This window comes from Schistocerca piceifrons, chromosome 3, assembly GCF_021461385.2.
Source record: "Schistocerca piceifrons isolate TAMUIC-IGC-003096 chromosome 3, iqSchPice1.1, whole genome shotgun sequence".
NCBI classification, from domain to species: domain Eukaryota; kingdom Metazoa; phylum Arthropoda; class Insecta; order Orthoptera; family Acrididae; genus Schistocerca; species Schistocerca piceifrons.
Genome location: NC_060140.1, coordinates 119,083,459 through 119,096,255, shown reverse-complemented (window position 1 = coordinate 119,096,255; position 12,797 = coordinate 119,083,459). Strand labels below are relative to the sequence as shown.

Here is a 12,797-nt window from a genome sequence, read left to right as displayed (position 1 = left end):
GTATACAAGCTGACGTCATGAGCAATGCAATACAATGTTTGTTTGTCAAATTTCTCTTTACGAAACCATCATTTCCATAACTCAGGATACATCTAAATTTCAGTTTAATATTTTTACTTGGGTCTCAAATAACTTCCATTTGGGGGACCGATTATAGATTACTATAATGCGATAAATAACAAGCATATCTATTAAGCACTAAATGAGCTGCTTCAACCGCAAAACATGACAGGAATACCACCATATATTCACACAACGAAAGAACTAATAACCATTAATGAACCGTAGTTTATGAAATACACTGACAGAAAAAAATCCCAACACCAAGAAGGAGTTACGAGACACAGATGAAATCTGGGTCTTGTTTCTGCATCTGTAGATGATGTCAATTCATATTTCGCACTAGTTACAGAATAGTGGCGCTATTAGCACTGCTATGACGATGCAAATCAGGTTTCCGTTAAACTCACGCTGTAACGGTCACGAGTGTTAGCTACCTGTGACACTGGACGTGGCGGGTTAATATGAGTCCAAACCTGCCTCTAAAGCGATGAGTTTCAGCGAGGTGGCGTAACAGGGCTACGAGAAGCTGTGTATTCCTTCTAGGATACGCAGAAAGACCTGACAGGAATGCAGCCACTGTACATGATTTCAATACCACCAGAGTGCAAACGGACACTTGGCACTACCGAGAGGGAAGACCATCGTATTCGGCTTATTGCTCGGGTTCATCGTAACTGCATCTACATCAGCATTTTGAGCAGCAGTTGGCACCTCAATGGCACAACAAACTCTTACAAATCGCTTCCTTCAATGGCAGTTCCGAGACAGATGCCCTGTAGCGCGCATTTCACTGACCCCAAACCACCGTGTGGTGTGAAGCGAGAGCCCATTCAAGGACAGGGCGGAGTTTTGTTGTGTTTTCTGATGAATCTTCTGTTTCTGCCTCGCTGTGTGTTGAGTAGGAGGCCAGTTGAGAACCTGCATACAGTGTGTCTGCATCTACACCTGGAGTTGTGCTCTGTGGTGCGATCTCGTGTGACAGCAGAAGAACTCACGTGTGAGCCCCGTGCACCCTGACTGCAAATCTTCATGTCAATCTGGTGATCCGTCCTGTAGTGCTGCAATTCATGAACAGCATTCCAGCAGATGTTTTCCAACGGCATAACGCTCTCTCACATACCACTGTTATAACCGAACATGCTCTACAGGGTGTCGACGAGTGGCATGGCCTGCTCGATCACCAGATCTATCTCCAGTGGAGCACATTTGGACATCACCAGACGACTACTGTAGCGTCATCCAGTAACAGCGTTAACCGTCCCTCTACTGACCAAACAAGTGCAACAGGCATGGAATTCTAGCCCACAGACTGAAATCTGGCACGTGAACAACATAATGCATGTCTTTTGCATGCAACATTCTGGCGGTTACACCTGTCATTAATGTATCAGCATTTCACGTTTGAATGAGCTGCCTCGCGCGTACGTTAACCTGTGATCCTGCAGTGTTAATCACTCAAAAATGCTACATAGACAAATGTATTCCCGAAATTTCATTATTGTTAAACATAACACGATGTTTTAGGATGGCAACGGCATAAAGGAAATGGCAATGGAAAATCGTCACTTACTCATGTACTGAATCATGCGTGATCCCAACAACATCACTTCTGCCACGTACTAGCTTACTGGGACTCGGAGTGTGAGTGTAAGAGTTGGGGGAGGGGAGCATGTAACTGATGAGATGAAGAATGTCTGCGACTGTTTAGAAATATGTAGAAGTCGGTATCTAAAAGAAATTTCCAAAATATATATGTTGCTGTTGTATTCGAAATAATCATTGTCGGGCATTATTTGTATTACAACGCATCAGCGAGCAGGTTCAACCAACATAAGCTAGTTTAGGTTCAAATGGCTCTGAGCAGTATGGGAGTTAACTTCTGAGGTCATCAGTCCCCTAGAATTTAGAACTACTTAAACCTAACTAACATAAGGACATCACACATATACATACCCGAGGCAGGGTTCGAACCTGCGCCGTAGCGGTCGCGCGGTTCCACACTGTAGCGCCTACAACCGCTCGGCCACCCCGGCCGGCTAAGCCAGTTTTGGGCCGAAATTCGTCATACGGCCAGTAGATTAAGGACCCTGAATTAAACAGAAATTCGAACTGCACAAAATTATTATTTAAATTCGCGGATTTTAGTTCTATGAATTGAGCTATGCCACAGATGAAGAATCTTCAGGCAAAGGCCATGTGATTCGCTGAATGCCAGATATTACGCAAAGTCTGCTGAATTCAAAATCTCTGAAACCAACAGAAACTTCACATACATGTGAGCTTTCATTATAATTAGAAGTTTGAGTTCTGTCATTTGAGCTATCACATTGATCAAGAATGTTTAAGTGAAGATCACATGACTGGCTGGAAGCAAAAATTTACGCTACGTCCAGTTGATTCAAAATGCATGAAACAAATAAAAATTCCATAATCATGCTAGTATTCATTATAATCAGGACTTCAAGTTCTGTAATTTAAGCTGGGTCACAGATCAATAACCGTTAAATCGTGGCCACATGATCCACTGAAGACCAGTCTTTAATCACGCTGTCACAAATACAACTGCATCAAACTCTGTGAAACCACATTAGTTAGAACACTACTCATGAATAACAGTTGACAGCAACACATTGCAAATACACACGAAATGTGGCAAGCCACTCTCTCACTTAAACAACACTGTCAGTGAGATTAATAGTCATACAATCTCTATGTTTCCCAATACTACATTTGGTACGTGTGGCTTATGAACTGTTTACATGTCGAGATTTTGAGGAAATTGTTCTTAGAACTGCATGTGTAGCCTGTAGAGAACTTGTACCACAGAGGTCATAGTTGAGACGATGCAGAACAGGGAGAAAGATTGATTTTGGGGCATGAATGTTGCGTCCAGCAACCTGTCTGTGCAAGTGTACAGGATGGGCGTATGGGTGGGCGGTGGGCAGTATGAAATGGATAGTACAAAATTTAGACAGAGGCCATTTATTGGCGAAAGCATGTCAAAAAGGGGTCACATGGGCCTAGAGAGGTGAGGGTGAGCCAGAGAGTATAGTTTAGCTACACATAGTTCGCGAAGCTAACCGAAGTTGGCGTCTGCCAATCGGGCCAGTCAGACCGGCATACTGGCTACGAAAAACTAAGTCCCCGGCGCCGCAGCACCGGGAGAAGCGGGAGATGTTCACTGCCACAGGGCGTGCGTACAAGAGAGCGAGAAGACAAGAGATCGCAGGCCCGGCGACGGGTTGCCGGGTGTATTCGACGCACCACGCGGCTTCCTCCGCCCTGATTGGTAGGGACCAAGAAACCTGCGGGGGCGGCAATGGAACTTTCCAGAGTGCTACCTGCTAAGCGACGCCTGGGGCGGCGTTACCTCGCAAGCACACGAGGGAGGCGCGTGATCATGGTGCCCTTCCTCAGTGCTGACTTCCTGTTACTAGACCATAGGACGAAAGAATTTACAGGCAGCTAACACTGCCGGCCATGGCTTGGCCGTAACGGAAAAATGAAGATATCGCTTGGAAGCCCATACAATAAAGTAAAATCCCCTGCTGTCTGGCTCGTCCTTTACGCTCTTCCTCCTTCCGTGGGAGTGGAGAACGTATGTGAATTCGCTCAATATACTTATTATTTAAATGTAAACAATTTTAGTTTGCAAAATGAAGTAAACATCACTTGATTAAGAATGGCCCTCACGGAAGATGGCAGGGTTCTTAACCTAACCTTCACACGTCAGCAATATTATGTGTATACAAGAATCATCATAAAACATCACAACATCATAAAATATCAAAACAAAATTGGAACAGAACGTAGCAGTGTGAGTGAGGTTAACATGCCACGTGTTCTTGTTCCTAGGATGAAGTAAAAGTGTCCCTATGAATTGTGCCTGCAGAGGGACCTCGGGCCCTGTCACTCCACTCTTCCCACAGGATCAGAGGAGGAGAGCGCCAGCTCGCAAAACGTTTTACCTGGGCCAGGTAAGATTCCGTCGCGAAGGCAGCCAGATGGTGGAGAGCGGGTGGAGGAAGCCATTTAAGGGAGCCTGCTGTAATCTGGGGTTTTGTAAAAACGGTGGGACGGTTGTAAAACTATAAGCACTCTCATGTTAGAAACTGGGACAATACGATCAGAGCGTCAGGTGCACATGTTTCGTGGAGGCAAGACTGTAACTCCGCTGACACCACGAAGTCGCCAGGTTCTTTTAGAGAACTACAAAAATAATATATACATATGTTACACAGGCACGACTGTCTAGAGAGCTTAACAACCTTCTTTTAGGAAGGTGGAAATGGTCGGCGTGGAAAGATTAGATCTTTTCGTAAGTGAGGGACTGCGGTCCCATTTAGGTAGACCTTTCCTGCCGAAACATAGCCATGCTTACTGTGAGAACGACGCCTAGCTATTCTGAAATTTTCTTTTTTGAGACAGGATATGCAAAGCAGAGGTTTCCTCTCCCAGTGTGGGAACCCCGGTACTGTGTCTGTATTGGCTACAAGGAAAAAAAATGACTCTAAGCACTATGGATCTTAACATCTGAGGTCATCAGTCCCCTAGACTTAGAACTACTTAAACCTAAGGACATAACACACATCCAAGCCCGAGGCAGGATTCGAACATGCGACCGTAGCATCAGCGCGGTTCCGGACTGAAGTGCCTAGAACTGCTCGGCCACACAGGCCGGCTGTAAACTTAAAAACGCCACTGTTCTCATTCATACTACCGCAGCCATTCACTGTTTTTATTTTGTTGTGGTGATACATAGATACACCAGCAATTCAGAATGCAATCGTACAAAATTAGTTAGTAACCTTGTGGAACAGGATCGTATTTTTCTTTTCTTCAAAGTGGGACTATGGCGCACTGTGAACTTTTAGACACGGTTTTGACGTTTTGCGTTGTATCTCACCTATTTGTAGTATGTTTCAGTCATTTTGTTTCAGTGTATGTACTGTATGTGTCATTTATTTTGCATTTAATTGTGTCTTGTCTGTAACTTCTGCGTCACTTCTTGTCCGATGTTGCGCCGCTGCTAACTCATTGTGCAAGCTTTTGTGGAGCATATTTGTTTATAGGGATGTGTAAAACATTTTAGAATAGTTTTTATTTCATGGGCTTAGGCTTAAATCTGTGCATTTTTTGAAAGAGACCTGACTATAGTTGTGGCGCGCAATGCATTTGAGTCGGAAGCTTGCGGAAGCAGCAATTGATTTGAATGTTTACGAGAAGCGAAGCTCGTGTGTGTGTGAGAAAGGTTGCACACCGTTGTCGTCCAAAATGGAACACGAGCCAGTCATTGATGCAGAACGAGGTAGGAGGGTGGATGAAGTTCATTTAACTCACTCTCCAAACAGGACTCAAATGTAAAATGCAGAACACTCCTCTGATGAGGGTTCAGTTCACTCAGGAAATGAAAGTGAAAACGATGCCGAGGTGTCAGGTAATGCATGTTGTTTAAAACCGAAAAGTCAGGGAAAGTAACAGTCCGATTTCGCAGGCAGTCGAGTCACAGGCGTCTAGTTCTGGGGCGTTACTGGAAGTGCACAATTAGAATCGATCTTTCAGTTTATGCAAGAGGCAGAGAAAATATAGAAATGGGAAGAAAAGAGAGGTCTGACAATGATACTTTAACATTATACTCCTGAGAGCACAAGTTTAATGGATTCCTTAATAACATGAAGCTGAGCCGGCCGCTCTGGCCGAGCGGTTCTCGGCGCTTCAGCCCGTAACCGTGCTGCTGCTACGGTCGCAGATCGCATCCTGCCTCGGGCATGGGTGTAAGGATGTCCTTAGGTTAGTTAGGTTTAAGTAGTTCTAAGTCTAGGGGACTGATGACCTCAGATGTTAAGTCTCATAGTGCTCAGAGCCATTTGAACCATAAAGCAGACAACTCAAAGCTACAATCAACACGTGATTTTACGCAAGAAAGTTAGGAATAATAAAGGATTTTTAAACATTTCCCTGACATCCTCAAGATAAACAAATAAGCATATAAGTGAATAATCTATCTGAAACGTCAACTTAAATTAAAACAACAAAATATCTTTGTTCATGATACCAGAGGAAAGCTTAATCGAAAGCGTCCTTACCTAACGAAGCCCCGTGAAGCAGTAACTTGCAGGTCCACTGCCTGAGAGCATCCAGTCTGTGTGCGGCGGAGAGAGTTGGCCCCTCTGACCATTTGTTCATTTGAGCCACGTAAAAATAGACGCTCACCCCAGGTGACTGATCATCCTCTCTTGTTTCAGCACTGCCCATCTACAAGTTAAGTTGGGACTACCATTTCAACACTCTGTAAGAGTTTTGGCAATAGGGGGGACAAATTCACAACAGTCGAATTTAATCACTCAACTGGTAAAGTGAGAAACTAAACGGACTGTGCAAGGGAAAATAAATAAAAGCAGAAGGTATTTTCTGCTCTGAGTGTTCCTGTGGCAGCGTGAAACAGCAGAAAGACTATTGGCTCTGAGCACTATGGGACTTAACATCTAAGGTCATCAGTCCCCTAGAACTTAGAACTACTTAAACCTAACTAGCCTAAGGACATCACACACATCCATGCCCGAGGCAGGATTCGAACTTGTGACCATAGCGGTGGCGCGGTTCCAGACTGAAGCGCCTAGAACCGCTCGGCCACGCCGGCCGGCGCAGAAAGACTAGACGCTGTCCACATGTTAAGGTGCCAGGTGCACTTAATACTAACGTAACGGGCTCTGTTGCTCCAGTTGAGATGTTTCATATAGTTACTGATCGAATTTAAAAGAAAATGCTGTCATAATCTGCTAGTTATGGGGTACAATATTATGTGTTAAATCCTGCTTACTCGTCAAAAACTGGACAACAATTCAAGCAAATCGCATTAATTAATAACATTACAAAATGAAATGATTACAATACTTCTCTTGGTGTTGACCAGATGTGTCGCAAAAAAAGGGCGACAGACAAAATAAACGATGTCGTTCAGTATATATGGGGTGCTCAAAAAGTCTCTCCGCAGTGCCGTATGATTGTCAGCCGCGCGTGACGTATGCCGCAGTGAATATACCGAAATGAAACTCAGTTAAATACAAGTTATTAATTTATTAAATATTCATTTTTACTTAGAAATTTTCACACTAAATGTTGAAAGTGCCCCCCCCCCCCCCCCCTGTCGCTGAACACACAATTCAATGCATCTAATGATGCTTCCAAACTCAAGCTGTAACATTTCTTCTGTAACAGAAGCAAAGAAAGTGGATATTGCAGTTTTCAGTTCATCGATGGATTTCGGAAGGTTTTTAGAGAGAGTTGCTTTCGCTGCACCCCAGAAGAAAAAGTCAGATCGTGTTAGGTCAGGCGATCGTGGAGGCCAAAGTCCCTGTGAAATTATGCTATCACCAAAAACGTCAGCAAGCAGTGACACTGAAACGCGAGCTAAACTTAAACCTTAAACGTTCACGTCAACACGTAACGACACACACCAACGAGACTGCTGACGCTGGCTGAGATAAGCGAAACAGTGGAATGTTGGGAGAGTTCATTAGAAGGGAAGTAACTCAGGCAGGCGAACAATCATACGGTACGCGCGGCTAACAATCATACGGTACGACAGAGAGACATTTTGAACACCCCGTACAATTCCTAAGTCGCTGGTGCTGAAGTGCCTAATCGTGATGCTGCTGTAGAAGTGGACCACGGCTTGTCAGCGTGGCGCTTACGTTCTCTTTGCATAGAGGCCACTGCTGTCGCGTTGTCGTCCTGGAGAGGGGTCGGTCAGCGTGCAGTTGGCTGACGTCTTCTTCACAACCCTCTCTGCTCTCTAGTTTCCAAATGGCGTGCCAGCGCTTGGCTTTACGCCATAGCATTATGTTGAAGTTCGACGCAGTAAGAGGAGTATTACTGTTAGAAGCTGTGTACCTGAGGTAGCGTAACACATGGCGTGCAAATTACCTAGGTTTTATCCATCCAGTATATGAGAATCAGGGCACCTAGGCACTTCCAGCCAAGTTTACACATATTTCCAAAGCTACTGGAAACTTGTAATCGCTCACAAGCCGCAGAAAATAATGGAAACAAGAGGTAGTGCTTTGGGTGTCGTGGCATGCCAGGCTCTCGACAACCCACCACCAGATAATTTCCAGTTCATTCTGGAGAATGTGCTGGACAGGGTTGCTGTCGACCACCTCCTGTTTGAGGCTAGTTCAGGACAGGACAGGACAGTCAGTAAGCTATATTGTGTTACCTTGTTGACAGATAATTCCACGGAGACCTCTATTACAGGGCACTCCCACCAACCTAACATACGACCTAATTATGCCCCTGCTGTCCGTAGTACCCGCTAAGTTGACCAGGGGTGATCAAGTTGTGCACCCCATGACAGTCCACAAAATAACACCTCTCACGACATTGGTGAAATCAGTCTAGCAATGTTCATTTTCCTTGCAACCTCAACACATGGATGTGTCCATCAAGCTATTCACAGTTCTGGGACTTGTCTGAGAAAACGACATTAAACCGCTTCTGCATCCAATGTCATCACTGAGTGCATCTCTGCTGGCACGTATGTGCTGATGCTTCAAGGGAAGCTGCTACAATGGTCACAGTGCTGAGAATATGTGGCACTTCAGATGTCACTGCACTGTCCATGTGGATACCTGACTAGTTCCAAACAAAGTTCCTGACTTAAGATATATGATGTGGCTGTACGATGCTGCACCTCTGAGTGAACAATACTTCTGTCCTCTCAGGCGCTAGTCGCGTGGGCTATTGAGATCCTGCACTGCGTAGTTCATGGTCCTGCTGAACACATAAATGAGATATTCGCGCGACAATTGTAAGACCCCGACCAATGCGAGCAGAAACATTGTTTTTCCGCTGATCTCACACATAGACAGGTGCAGATGGACAACCTCTTTACACGAACACAAAAAACGATCTTCTTAGAAAACAATAACCATTCACATGCTGTGTCTTAATAAAAAATCCGTTGGGTAATCTTTCTCTATATACAGAATATAGAGAGCGCTACTCATATACACTGTTTTGCACTGAAATGCTAATCATTTGCACATCCAAGAATGTAGCACACTTCTTGACCGATTGATATTTGTTGCAAGGGTCCTCCAAGGTGTTGCAGTTTTACTGAATAGCAGTGTATTTTAGAATGCTCCTCAAAAATACTTAACGAAAAAGTATTTTTCTGTTTAAAGCTTTCTAATACTTGTCTTTGCTTTTCAGTGACTGAACAGAGCGCTTTCATCGCCTTTCTGATGTAATCATTTCCAAGGCTGAATATCATCGTACAGCACAGGACTTGTAGAAGTTTTTTCCCTTCATACAAAAAAACGGAGTTCGAATTTTACTGCTATCACTGAGAAGAGAATGTAGCTACCTTCCTCGAACAGGTGGTAGGTACACTTATCTAAGGGAGGGGAATCATCAGTGTTATCAATTTTTTGATCCGTTTTTCACTGGAACTTGTCTCTCTCAATCAAGGATATATCGTATGGTGTCTGGTCTGAATCACGAAAATAATATCTCCGTCTACTGTCTCATCTCTTTTTTTGTATGTTAAGCTTACACGTGCACACAAGCTTTCATTGTTCATAACTGATGTATCTGGCGGAAATGCAGATAATGCTACTTCCGCAGGATTGAAATACCGTATTGTAACAAGCTGGTTTGTTATGTGGAGAGTGCAGAGAAATTTGGTGGTGCTAGTCTACTGTGAAACTGGAAATCGTTAGTGTTTCTCACACTTGTCACTTTCTAACAACTTTACCTTTTTTCAATCACGTGAACATTGATATCCATCCGGTTATGACTGTGCTGAAACTAGCTCGAACTACGTAGAAATAGCCAGTAAGAAGACTTTAATCAGTAACTTATGTGTGTCAATATAGAAACTTCCTGGTAGATTAACAGTTTGTGCCTTGTTGGGACTCCAGTGTGGGACCTCTGTATTTTGAAAGCAAGTGCTCTACCAACTCAGCTATCAGAACACGCCTCACGGTCCGTACTCTCAGGTTAGCTTCCGCCAGTACCTCGTCTCGGGTGGCTCAGTTGTTAGAGCACTCGCTCGCTAAACACGAGGCTGCCAGATTCGAGTCTTGGTCAGGCACAGAGTTCCAGTCAGCCATGAAGTTCTACAACAGCTCCCATACTGCTGCAGGGTGAAACTTCCTTTCTGGGTGTGTCAGTAGCGTTGACAGATACATGGTACAGTGAAGTGGTTTCAAAATGCCAGGTGTGAATAGCAACCTAAACGATAATTTTTGTCCTACCACATCACGTGTCGTATAATCTCATTTTCATCTCCAAATGTTGTTCTTCGTTATTTATTTCTGTATTTTCCATGCTCCACCGCCCAGTGTCTCATGTCGTGTACCATCTGTTACAGGGAGGCTCGGTGGACCGTAGGCTGCCGTTCGCCATCTTGTCAGCGATGCACCTGCTGGGAGCGCTGTCGGTGTCGTTCCTGCCGGAAACTGCGCTGCAGAGGCTGCCGGAGTCTCTGCAAGACGCCGCCGAGTTTGGCAGAGGGCGTCCCTATTGGAGCTGGAGACTCATCGCCCCGCCGTCATACGTTCAGGGACAATAGGCGCCCTCAGTTACGGTCCAGTCTCCCATTTTGTCTTACATACTTCAAACTGAAGAATAACTTGTCTACTGAAGTGGGAAAAAAGCTTTAACTCTAGTATTGTACATATTGTAAATTGTTGCACGAAGTACGCACCAAGGTCGCAGTAACCCTTAATGATTTGCAGGTGAAATGCTTGAAAATATAATATTTTGTAATGAAATTCGGCTCTGACTTACTAAACTCATTTTATTTTACCTCTCTCTTGTACTTTTTCAGTCGGTATTATTATTAACAAATCTGAAATTCGAGACTAAGTAAAAACATTCATAGAAACTTTTCAGGGAAGAAACCTGAAATTGATCCCGATCTAAAGACTTTATTTGCAGTTCAGTTAGATGTTGACGATATTCATTTAATGAACTGCACATATTACACGAAACGTTGAGGTATTCTCAGTTATTCATTAATGTGTTAATTCATTATTTCCACATTTTTGGAATATGGACTACAATGATATCGGCAAATGGGAGGCCTGAACTATTAGGGACAACTGTGTTCCAGCAATAGCCACTCTCACTGTGACGACTGGATTTTCTTCGTCAGTCGGCAGTCTGATGCACTTCGCCATTGTTCATAAACGCTGCAGTATCATCAGCTTCAGAATCACTTCCATCACGAGAGTGACTTCCATCACTTCCACAATTGGGTCGTTCTGACAGTGCTTCCTGTATAGAATCTTGTGTTAGTAAAATATCTCTTTTTTACGTGCCATTTTCTCATAAATGAACTTCACAAATGTTCAAATGTGTGTGAAATCTTATGGGACTTAACTGCTAAGGTCATCAGTCTCTAAGATTACACACTACTTACCCTAAATTATCCTAAGGACAAACACACACACCCATGCCGTAGGGAGGACTCGAACCTCCGCCGGGACCAGCCGCACAGTCCATGACTGCAGCGCGTAAGACCGCTAGGCTAATCCCGTGCGGCGAACTTCACATTCAGAGACTAAATGGTTACACAATCTGTACTCTAGGATCGCAGTAACCCTTAAAAGATATTTCTGTCAAATTAATTAGACAACTGTGCCTCACAATTGTGAGCGTCCGTCGTCTACTATGTCTCACTCAATGCTGAATTTGCGTTGGTGTCAGCGAGCTGTGTATGTGCAGCGGTGTATGCACAGGAACGAGAAGAAAGAAGAAAAAGATCCGTCAGAGTGACTCTGGTATGCACTTCTAGGATCAGAAATCATGCTCTGACTCGTTGGTCCACCAGATCAACGATGTTAAACAGAGAGGTCTCTTCCATATAGGAGAAATAACCTGCTGCACAGAGCACCGATCTTTGGGGCGGAGAATGGGGCGGGGGGAAGAGGGGGGGTTGGTAGGGAGGCAGAGTCGGTGGATAAGCGTGTAATTTCGGGCACAATTCTGTAAGATATCAACAAATTATGTTTCCTTTTCGTTTACTTTCCCCCCGAATCAGGAGGAAACAATTGTATGACTACTGGCGCCACTCAGCTACCACAGACACATGGCCCCACTAGACTACGCCGCACCCAGTACTATGTCAGTAACACCCAATAATAACGCCAGGGGACCGTCAGAGGAGGGACCCCATGCTAGTTCAGATGTGTATATACGCCCTCAACAGTAGGAAACGTCTCATATCTGTTGCTAGGTCACGCGAGGACTGCCTTACTACACGTGCCCATATTTGCAACCCGCCGCCCAGGTAATCGCGAACCCACCATCATTGCCACATGGGTGTTGGGGACCTGTTCATGTCGAGCATGTATTAACTTTCAGATGTATCACCTTTCCTAGGCGACTCCAATGGAACCAAAAATGCCGCAGCCGTCTCTTCAGGTACCCAAACGTGGCTGCAGCTCAGGGAAAGCCCCTCAACTCCGTCGATCACTACATCTATCTGTTTATGAAAAAGGGCCATTCCCTCTGCAGCTACAGAAAACGAAGACAGTCACTATCCATTTCCCAGACTAAATGAAGATCAAAGGAAAACAGCTACAGGTGATCAAACTGCAGTGACGTGGTGCTGCAGATGGCACAAGTTCATGCTAATAAAATTACGAACTACAAAAAATAAAAGAAGAAAGTAAGTACGAGCCCACACAGCCGCCGATCGCTTCCATGTAGCTCACATGCAGAGA

General features: G+C 44.5%; 1 protein-coding gene across 1 annotated transcript in view; it reads left to right on the top strand.

The window, feature by feature from the left end:
* The window catches only part of LOC124788444 (carcinine transporter-like), a 41,133-nt gene extending 30,494 nt beyond the window's left edge, over nt 1–10,639 (top strand). The window contains exon 5 of the mRNA XM_047255716.1: nt 10,439–10,639. Coding sequence (XP_047111672.1) covers nt 10,439–10,639 — 201 coding nt within the window. The remainder of the gene's footprint in view (nt 1–10,438) is intronic.
* Nucleotides 10,640–12,797: the final 2,158 nt, after the last annotated feature.